This window comes from Herpailurus yagouaroundi, unplaced genomic scaffold, assembly GCF_014898765.1.
Source record: "Herpailurus yagouaroundi ecotype Mexico unplaced genomic scaffold, PumYag 28, whole genome shotgun sequence".
Taxonomy (NCBI): domain Eukaryota; kingdom Metazoa; phylum Chordata; class Mammalia; order Carnivora; family Felidae; genus Herpailurus; species Herpailurus yagouaroundi.
The window spans coordinates 10308997-10320167 of NW_024412376.1; the positions used below are offsets into that span (position 1 = coordinate 10308997).

At 45.1% G+C, this 11171-nt stretch overlaps 1 protein-coding gene across 1 annotated transcript; it reads left to right on the forward strand.

Moving 5' to 3' along the window:
• Positions 1-10380: 10380 nt before the first annotated feature.
• Positions 10381-10735, forward strand: LOC121039626 (ATP synthase membrane subunit DAPIT, mitochondrial-like). The gene has a single exon (XM_040490217.1). It carries the CDS (start codon positions 10444-10446, stop codon positions 10627-10629), a length of 186 nt encoding a protein of 61 aa, XP_040346151.1. The 5' UTR covers positions 10381-10443; the 3' UTR covers positions 10630-10735.
• Positions 10736-11171: the final 436 nt, after the last annotated feature.

Below are 11171 nucleotides of genomic sequence, written 5' to 3' on the forward strand. Positions count from 1 at the left end.
TCCTCCCTCAATTTTCCCATCTACCTTGAGGTCACAGAATCTCCTGTGATTAATGAAGAAAGTGGCTGATCTTTCACATTTTCTTCAATGTGTCCTTAATATTACTCTTCATTAAAAGAGGGAAATCAAAATCTGTGGCCTTTACAAGCCAATGAAATATTAGTGGGCACACAGGCAGTCCAAATAAGAAAGCTCCAGAGAGCATCTCGAATCTCATCAGAGGGGCCAGCAGCTGCTGAGCGAGGCTGGGTTCTCCAACTCCACACCCCCTTTTCATATAGGGAGTGCTGGGTTACCCGGCTCCCATACCGTCCTCTCTAGGGGAAACTTCTGTAGGGGTGCCTGAGAGCACAGGAGAAGGCACAGAGGACCTGAGACCCTTTCTGAGCTCTCTTGCAAACTGTGCAAACTGCCTGGGCTTTTTGACTTCTCTGAGTTTTGATCTTCTCTTCTATAAAGTGAGACCCTTCCTATTCCTGGCATTGTTGTAAAGATCAGAGGAGGTCGTATTTGTGAATGCTCTTTGTATAGCATAAGCCACTAGGCTGTTAACTAAGAAAAGAAGTATTGAACTTGTATCCCCAAATATATATGTATATACATATACATATATATGTATATGTATGTATGTATAAAAGTTTATAGACACATATCTAATCTTGGCAGGGTGGGGGGAAACACACCCTGTCTTACACTGCAGGAATAAGGATAAACAAGTATAAATTTTGCAGTTGACCAACGAATATCAAAAAGCATTCAAAACACATACTCTTTTACCCCAAAACATCCACCGCATGGCTCTTACTTAATTGGCGGCCATAGCATGTCAGATTGACATATGAGTTTTTGGCATATATAAGAATTACTTTGGGGCACCCGGGTGGCTCAGTCAGTTAAGCGCTCACCTCTTGATCTCCACTCAAGTCATAATCTCACGGTTCATGAGTTCGAGCCCCACGATGGCCTTCATGCTCAGCACGAAGCCCTTTTGGGATTCGCAATCTCTCCCACTCTCTCTTTCTGCCCCTTCCCCCCCCCCCCCAAAATAAATAAGTAAACTTAAAAAAAAAAAGAATTGCTTTGATTGAAGTCTTTTTTCATTCTTCAAACTTAATAATACTCCCCAACTCAACACTTGTTAGGCTAATTCTAGTATTGAGAATGGTGTCAGTGACATCTGCATCCAGTAATTTCACATAAAAATAAAGTTTATTGGGGCGCCTGGGTGGCTCAGTGGGTTAAGCGGCCGACTTCGGCTCAGGTCATGATCTCGCGGTCCGTGAGTTCTAGCCCCACGTCGGGCTCTGTGCTGACAGCTCAGAGCCTGGAGCCCGTTTCAGATTCTGTGTCTTCCTCTCTCTGACCCTCCCCCATTCATGCTCTGTCTCTCTCTGTCTCAAAAATAAATAAACATTAAAAAAAATTAAAAAAATAATAAAGTTTATTACATAATTTAAAAATTATTTACGACCTTTCATTCTCAAAAATGATCACATGTCAATGTGTGCCTATGCGTGCACGGGTGTGTATGAAAAGGTCAGAAAATGTAGTAGCAGGAAGTTAAAGAGGTTGGACGTAGGAGGTGAGATGAGGGCTTTGTTCCATCTGAAGAGCTGTTGCTTTGAATTTGTTTTATAATGAATATATTTGCTTTTGTATATAAGAAGCCACTTTTTAGAATACAACATACATCAGCATGTGATTAATAATCTACATAGCGATGGGGCGCCTGAGTGGCTCAGTAGGCTAAGCATTCGACTTCAGCTCAGGTCATGATTTCGTGGTCCGTGACTTCGAGCCCTGCATCAGGCTCTGTGCTGTCAGCTCAGAGCCTGGAGCCTGCTTCGAATTCTGTGTCTCCATCTCTCTCTGCCCCTCTGTCTCTGTCTCTCTGTCTCTGTTCTCTCTGTGCTCTGTCTCTCAAAAATAAACATAAAAATTAAAAAAAAAAAAAAAAAGAAGAAGAATCTACATAGCACTAATCCTAACAGCCACAAGAATGCAGAAGGGAAAATCAACAGGAGTATGAGGTAGAGGGGTGGGTCTGACTTAGTAGTGACAGAGAAAGGGCATGCTTATCCAAAGATACAGAAGTTAGAGTTCAGAGCCAAAAACAAAACAAAACAAAACAAAAAAACAGGGGTGCCTGAGTGGCTCAGTCAGTTAGGCGTCCGACTTTGACTCAGGTCATGATCTCGCTCATGGGTTTGAGCCCTACGTCAGCCTCTGTGCTGACAGCTCGGAACCTGGAGCCTGCTTGAGATTCTGTGTCTCCCTCTCTCGCTCTCTGCTCCTCCCCTGCTCACACTGTCTCTCTCTCTCTAAAAATTAATAAAAAAACATTAACAATGTTTAATAAAAAACAAAAACTGAAGGAAAACTTCTGGCAGGGAAGTTATGGACAATAACATCTAATAGATCAGAGGCAGAAGATAGAACCTTAAATTTTATCCTATCATCAAAGGGGGCCCGTGGCCATCGTTGAGCCATTATGTTCAATCTTGAAATATAGATATTTAAGACACAGGCACGTCTATTTGTTTTTTTTTTTCAACGTTTTTTATTTATTTTTGGGACAGAGAGAGACAGAGCATGAACGGGGGAAGGGCAGAGAGAGAGGGAGACACAGAATCGGAAACAGGCTCCAGGCTCTGAGCCATCAGCCCAGAGCCTGACGCGGGGCTCGAACTCACGGACCGCGAGATCGTGACCTGGCTGAAGTCGGACGCTTAACCGACTGCGCCACCAAGGCGCCCCCAGGCACGTCTATTTGAATATTAAAGTAAGATGCCAGGTATGTGGGGATTTATGAGTAATGAGCAGAAGGGATATGGGAACCATTGGGCTGCTCTCAGGAGATGATGACAGCCGTGTTCCCTCTTTTCAGTCACGCCATGCCTCAAACCGTTCCCACACCCAGCTTAAAACAACAATAGTTATTTTTTATGATGCTGCACCGTGGGCTGGGCTCGGCTCTTCTGCTTCACGTGGCATCTGCTGGGGCCGAAGGGCCCAAGAAGGTTGTCACTCGGATGCCGCTGCCTCGGTTCACGTGGCCACAGCATCTGAACTGCCCTCTACAGCTAGGGGCTGGCCGGGCATCAAGAACCGTGAAGAATCTGCGATTTACCCCACGTGCAAGCTAACAAGCTAGTCTGTCGCACTTTCAGAGATGCCGGCGGAAGTCCTGTGTGAGCAACAGAGAGGGCCTTCTTACTCGTGGTGCCGGGCGCAGCATAAGCTTCAGGTCTGCGTCAGGGTCCCCCTGCTGTCTGTCCCCTGGCAGCAATGTGGAGTGACTCAGGTAACTGCCGCTCACAGAGTAGCTCTGTGCCGCAGCCGAGGAACCCTGGGCTTAGCAAACTCCAAATCTTACAAGGGGGCTGCTAACAAACATGGCCAACTTTGTCTCTGAGGGAGGAAACATTATCGCTATTTACCCTGGTCAGGAAACAAATCTGCCCTTGGCCCAGGAGGAAGACCCTATCTCTGTCCTCCCAGGATCTTTGTTAGCCAAACATCCTTGAAAAGACAGTCCAAGACAAAAGCTGTCAAAACATGTAGGAACACCATGGAGGACTGAACTCCCAACACTGAATATCACTCTTTCTAGGTATGACCTCTCCATGTGGTCACGACCTGAGGGGCTCACGACAGGCAAACCTTCTACATGGCGGCAGGTTTCCAAGGGGCAGAGTTGGAGGCTGCCTACAGGCACCAGATCGCTTCTGGAGCATGCTATTGGGTCAAAGTCCACCCCAAATCCAGTACAGATGGAAGAGTGGACTCCACCTCTCAATATGAGGAGCAGTGTTTGCTACAGGGAGGGGAAGGATTGACCATAGCCATGGTTGGTGCCTGTCTACCAAACTCCCTGCCAAGTGGGAGAAGTGATTTCCACATTGTGGGAAGTAAGCATTTAATGTATGTATAACATTTTAGAAAGTAACAGTTATTTTTTTTTTTTAAAGTGACAAATGAGAACAGAAAGGCTGAGTGGAAAATGTGATCCTGCTCAAGGATACCCTGGACAGAAAAATGTTAAGAATTGCTCTTTCAAAGACCCCACAAACTCATAAGTGCCACAATCCTGACTCTACAGATACCCCCAGACTTACCTATTGGAAAATACGACTAAGAAATCTTGGATGGGCACAGGAGGTATGTGCTTCCAGACTACGGTTCCCCAGATTAATCTGTTGCCTATTCGTGGCCAAGAACCCTCTAGCGTTGGTTTTCCTTGATGGAGACTTTCCTCCATCTGCAGAAAGTATGTTTTGTTTGTATCTCAACTGCCAATTTTTGTGGTTTCTATTACTTCCATAGCAATATACATCACCCCTCATGGTGTTCCCTAGCTCGGGCTCCACACTCCCCCAAGGGGGTTTCTCTGGGAATTTTTAGAGTATTCCTGATCCTACTGTTAGTTAGTGGTTCTTAAACCTGGCTGAGCATCAGAAGCATCTGGGTGGATTTTTTAAGTACACATCCCCATATGATCCCAGATTCACTGGTCAGAGTCTAAGGATGAGGTCCAGGAATCTGTGGGCTCCCAGATGATTGCCATGTGGCCAGTCTGGCTTATCCTGAGCACCCAAACCCGGGAACCTGTAACTGAGCTGAGTTTTGTACAGCCACTTTCTCACTGTCGCGAGGACCCTCCGCTCTCCCCCAGTGACGCCATCCCAAAATCGGCTACTGCCCCTGCCCCCGCTTCAGATCAAACCCTCCACAGTGAGGCGGCACCTCAGACAGAAGCGTACTACCTTAGGTATCAGTGAAATGAGGGAAAGCGAGTCACTGGAGAACCTCCCTTCTTCAACAAACAGAACAACTGCCATGATTGTTGGTGCTTTGTTGGTGAAGAAGGAAAAGCGATACAAGGTTTCGGGAGGCTTTAAGCAAGTCACAGCCTTAGAATTTGAGAACCTGTGGCGCATCCCTGAGGTGCCTGGCAACTTCTGCTCAGTCCACCTCCAGAATTCCAGAGTTGCCCGGCAGGTCTGTTTTCAAGCAATCGTCACACAGGTCAAAAGGGAAGGCAAGGCCACCTGCTTGTCCTAGGCCAGTGCTCACTGCTGTCATCTTTCCAACAAATATTTTTACTTGTCATCTTTTTCATGAAGAAGACACTTTAACCAATATATTTCTAGATGAAACAAGAAAGCCTTTTCAAAATATTTATACTTCGTGTTTCTGTTGTGCCATGAAGAAATGACAGTCTCAGATAAAGATTACAAACTGATCTCCTGAAGGCTGGCTATAGCTTTTTAGTCATGCTTTGCCTGGTCATCACGGGCTTTTTCTTTTTATAACAGTTATTTTGACAGAGCAAGTGCACGCGCGAGCAGGGGAGAGGCAGAGAGAGAGGGGGAGAGAGAGGATCCCAAGTAGACTTGACAGTGTCAGCCCACAGCCTGACATGGGGCTCGATCCTCTGAACCAAGAGATCATGACCTGAACCAGAATCAAGAGTCGGAGGCTTAACCGACTGAGTCACCCAGGTGCCCCCATCATGGGCTTTTTACACATCGTGCTGACATCTTGAAATTTCACATAAAAATCCAGATTTCTAGCATCTCCTGAAAAGTCTCAAAGTCCCTGGACTCACTCTTAAAGGCCACAGTCATCGAGGCTGAATAGGATTTTCTCTCACAGATGTGGTGTGAGCTCTCCAATGTGCCACATTTCCCAAATGGCCTAGGACAAAGCCTGCCAACTTCCCAGTCCCTGAGGCATCTGACTCTGCCTCCCGTGCTAAGTGATGGCATCTCTGTAGCAATCAATACGCAAGATGATTGGAAAGTATTCTGAGAGAAACAAATGATATCACAGTATGAAGACTAAGGGAAGTTTTAGAGCAAAGAAGCAGCAGAAGTCAGCAAAACTCCAGCAAGGACCAAACGTCAGGAGACCTGTCATTAAAAGATCTACACCCTAGTCTCAGCTCTGCTGCTTAGCCAAGAGAGACTCCAACCCTAGCAAAGAATGTCTCTGTGCTTCTGAGTCCCCATCCGTGGCCCAAAGGAAGGAAGCAAACTGATGTCCTAGAATCTCGTGGCTCTAACACTAGGGTCAGCAATCTGCAGCCAGCCCTCAACTCAAATCTAGAGCGCTCCCGGGGTGCCTGGGTGGCTCAGTTGGTAGGTCGTCCAACTTCGGCTCAGGTCAAGATCTCGTAGTTCGTGAGTTCGAGCCCGCGTCGGGCTCTGTGCTGACAGCTCAGAGCCTGGAGCCTGCTTTGGATTCTGTGTCTCCCTCTCTCTCTCTGCCCCTCCCCTGCTCAAGCTCTATCTGTCTCTCTCTCTCTCAAAAATAAACATTAAAAAAAAAAAAAAATCTAGCCAGCTCCCTGTTTTTGCATGGCCCCCTCGCTAAGAATGGTTTTTGTGGTTTTCCGTGGTTAGGAGAAAAAAAAAATCGAATGAAAAATTATATTTCATGGCCCAGGAAAAGTATATGAAATCCTAATTTCAGCAGCCACAAATGAAGTGGTGTTGGAACCCTGCCACGCTCGTTCATTTACAGACTGTCTACGGCTGCTTCCACGGTACAACGGCAGAGCTGAACAGCTGGAACAGAGTCTGTGGCCCGCCAAGCCTGAGATATTTACTATCTGGCTCTTTACGGGAAAAGTTTGCTGACCCTCGTCTAAGATATCATGCTTAGCTGCTCCACTGACACATAAAACTCTACCATTCTTTCTAAAAGAATGTGAAGGCTCCAAGCGATCATTTCAGTAGCAGGGTCTTTGAGGCACGACCCAAGCATTCACACAGGCCTTTTTCCCACTGGGAATGATAATAGCAGCAGCTATCACTTAGTGAACACACACCTTGTTCCAAGCATTTCACAAGGTGTTATCTCCAGGCAGGTTTCATCACCCCTCCTTTCAAAGCTTGGGAAATCTGAGGTCAAATAGCCAATGAATGGCTGAGAGAAAATTCAAACTTTAGTCAGTCTGACTCCATAGCCCAGTTCGTTACAATATAATTGCCACTGTTTATGTAGCAAATGCCCCTCCCCAGGGACACAAGGCCTGAAGATAAATTGGGAGGAATAGCAGACTCTACTGGAACCAAAATTTCTTTTCTCATCAGCTCCATCTCACCCCTATTTCTAAAATCTCTACATAGAAATAGATTCCCCTGACTTAATTTCCCCTTAAGTCTTTTTTTTTTTCCCCATCAAAAACATTGCCATAGGGACGCCTGGGTGGCTCAGTCAATTAAGCATCCCGACTCTTGATTTTGGCTCAGGTCATGATCTCACAGTTCGCGGGTTCAAGCCCCGAGTCAGGCTCTGCACTGACAGTGCAGAACCTGCTTGGGATTCTCTCTCTCCCTCTCTCTCTCCCTCTGCCCCTCCACCATGTATGCTCTCTCGCAAATAAATAAACATTAAAAAAGAAACAAACAAAAAAAAACATCACCATAGAAGCTGAGGGTACCCAATGTTCTTTGATGTGATGATAAGGTGCCTGGTCCTCATGAACCCAAAACTCCATCTGCCAATGATGTGCTTAGCCATGGGTGTTCACCATTTCACATGAACACAGCCTCAAAACCACCTCCTTTAATGCACGCTGCCATTCTTTTTTTTTAATTTATTTTAATTTTTTTTTTAACGTTTTATTTTTGAGACAGAGAGAGACAGAGCATGAACAGGGGAGGGGCAGAGAGAGAGGGAGACACAGAATCGGAAGCAGGCTCCAGGCTCTGAGCTGTCAGCACAGAGCCTGACGCAGGGCTCGAACTCACGGACCGCGAGATCACGACCTGAGCAGAAGTCGGACGCTTAACCGACCGAGCCACCCAGGCGCCCCTGCACGCTGCCATTCTTGATGGCCATTCACCTTCATCCTGGCAGCACTTTTTTCACTTTTTTTAGTTGAATCAGATGTTCCAGAATGGAGAGACACTCATGAAGCAGTATACACTCGTGCCTTGAAGCAAAACTAAACCACAAATAGAGGAAGGGGGAAAGCGGAAAGAGAGAGGAGCCAGAGCAGTGGGGAAGGGTGGCTGACGGGAGTGAAAAGAGATGAGAACAGGCATCCCGTGCTAGGGAGGCAGAGAGATGGGTGGGTAGAGGGAAGAAGGAAAAGAAGAAGGATGGCCAGTAGAAGAGACGTAAAGAAGAAAGAGTATGAGACGTATGAGGAAGCAAAAGAGTATGAGACGTTTTTCCCAGAGGAGAAAGCAAAAATCCAACCACCATATTTCCCTAATCTTTTTCCCACCTGGATCCCTCTGCAACAGTTCCAATTTGAATCCAAATAATGTCTGAGATTTGGGATTCACTAGTAAACTAGCTCCGATTCCCTAATCCCAGCACCGGATGTTTGGGGGTGTTGGGATTTGGAGTTAATTAATTCAGCCACCTGTAACATTCATTCAGATGTTGCTACCTTTTCATCTTCGTGCAAAGTTATTTGCAGATGCTGACTAACTGCTTTCCCCACCCCTTCCTTCCACAGCCCTGAAGAGCTGTGTCCCAGCCTTCCCAGGCAACCTCTAGCCCCAAGCTCCTTTCGTTCCAAGTGCAGACCTTGAACTTCACGTAGAGATCCCAGAGAGAATTTATAGTTGTCTATGCTCCTTAAACTATGTGTGTGACCTCTTTATTGTGGGGGCTTCATATCCATCTCGCTATGGAAAATACAGAGGAAAACCTATAGTAGGTAAAAAGGGTGCAATTTTAGTTTCCCAAGCATAAGTGCTCATTGCTTTATGAGATAAAGCAGATTCAAAAGAATTCCACAAAGAGAATTTGGGGCCAGCCTGACAACTCTCCCTCAGCTTGCCTTCATACAGGTGTAGAAGCCTACTATTCAAAACGGTGACCTCACTGGGTGTTTCCTCAGACTTTTGCTGTCATACCCAAGTAAAGCGTTTATAGATACCCTGCAAACAGTGATTGTAGCCATTAGAGTTTAAAAGTACTAAACTCCTTACCACTGAGTATTAACTGAAAGCTTTAAGAGGAGCAACAGAGACAGAAGTTTGTCTGAAAGACATCAGTTAAAGTCATTCCCCCAGAATATTTGCTTAGCACATGCTGTCACCTGCTTTGCCCAGGCTAAGATATGGGAGTCTTTGCGACCAGGCAAAACATCAAGTGCTCTGCTGTTTTGATACCATTTGGTAGCCCCCTTCTCCCTAGACCCCCTTATGGTGCATGTCCTCTACCTACTTTACAGAGAATTGAAAATAAACAGACTTGTGGAGTAATTGGAATTAAAACCCTTGCCCCTGACTTCAAAAAGAACTTCCCATTGTTTTTCCGCTATATCACATTCCTCCTACTTTTAGAAATAAGATAATTTCTCCCAAGAACACAGTTCCCCTCTACTTTGTAAGGTAGATGTTTGTCTGACCAACAAGCAAATTTAAGAAACTCGCTATCTGGGGCGCCTGGGTGGCGCAGTCGGTTAAGCGTCCGACTTCAGCCAGGTCACCATCTCGCGGTCCGTGAGTTCGAGCCCCGCATCAGGCTCTGGGCTGATGGCTCAGAGCCTGGAGCCTGTTTCCGATTCTGTGTCTCCCTCTCTCTCTGCTCCTCCCCCGTTCATGCTCTGTCTCTCTCTGTCCCAAAAATAAATAAACGTTGAAAAAAAATTAAAAAAAAAAAAAAAAAGAAACTCGCTATCTCTCCTTCCATCTTTGAAAAACAAGGCTGTATGTAAACAATCTAATCAAACATAGAATTTGTAATATCCGTTGGAAATTGAAGGACATTAAAAATGGTGGCTTCTAATAAGCATGCCGGGATTGTTATCTGCGTGGCAAAGGATCTCTTGGGAGAAGGGAAAAGACTGGTCAAGCACAATTATCTTGTATAACAGTTAAAATTTTTAACCACTCCAATATGTTGATGGTGAGATTTAATCTTAGTGTAAAGATACCTTTGTGAACCATTGGGATTTATCATGCACACAAAGCAATTTAGACATGCATGGTTCTTGCCTTTAAGGATCTTTCTAAAATGGAATCCCTCTCCATGGATACTCATTTGTATTGGTGGAATTTCTTGCTAAGAAAACAAAATGTCTTTCAAAATCCCAGGTTGTTATCAACTTGTCATATTGGAAAGATAATACAATTTCAGCTGAATATTCCCTCTCCAGTCAAACGTTAATGAGATAATGAGCTCAGTTTAATTTCCTGGTAAGGACACCATTTTCAAATCACTAAGTCCCCAGACAATCCTGGCATTTCTCACCACCTTCATTCTTGGCGGCTTCATTTTTGCTGCCCTTCATTTACAAAGAAACCATACACGATGCAGTTTCCAATTTCTAGCACCACCTTTCCCCAGTTCGAATTTCATCTTAGCCTATATTTTATTTGCCTATCTGGTCCCACTGCCCATCGCCTTCATTAAAAGAGAGAGACACATAGGCCGAAGGACACAACCAGCGGAATTGGTGTCTTTTGCAAGATGGAAATCATGGCAGATCCAGAAACTGATGCCCAATTCCAATTCACTGGTATGAAAAAATACTTCAGCTCTTACACTCTCACAGGTAGAATGAATTGTGTACTGGCCACATATGGAGGCATCGCTTTGATGGTCTTGTACTTCAAGTTAAGGTCTAAAAAAAAACCCGCTGTGAAAGCAACATAAACAGATTTTAAAGTGTACCTCATCTGTTAAGTTCCCATGCCTGGAGAAGCTAATGTCAACTCACCATGTGGTACTCAATTTGTACAACAAATTATGAAACTGGAAAGAAAAAAAATAGAGAGAGACAGACAGACTGACAGACTGACAGAGACTGGAATGGAGAAGACATTGCACTAGCGACTAAGAACACATACTAATAGACTAAGAGCCTATTCTTAGAGTGTGTAGCCCAGTGTAGATAACTGGCTGACCCACCTAAGTATTCTGTGCTGGGAAAAGGGGTGTAGCCTTGTGGGAATGCCATGGAGTATTTAATCCTGCTTGGAGGAATCAGAAAAGGCTTCTTAGAGGAGATACTTTTCAACTGAGCCTTCAAGGATGAATAAGAATACCCAAGGTGAAGAAAAGAAGATACGGATACTCCCTAAATGCTTGAAATACACCAGGGACTTCGGAGGTATGACAGGAAAGTGAAAGTGGATGAGTATATTGTGACCCGATGGGGGACTTGAATCCTATGTGAAGACGTTGTACTTCATCCT

Bases quoted from the DNA above. Each gene is read 5' to 3' on its own strand.
- LOC121039626 (XM_040490217.1), top strand. From the start codon at position 10,444: ATGGAAATCATGGCAGATCCAGAAACTGATGCCCAATTCCAATTCACT.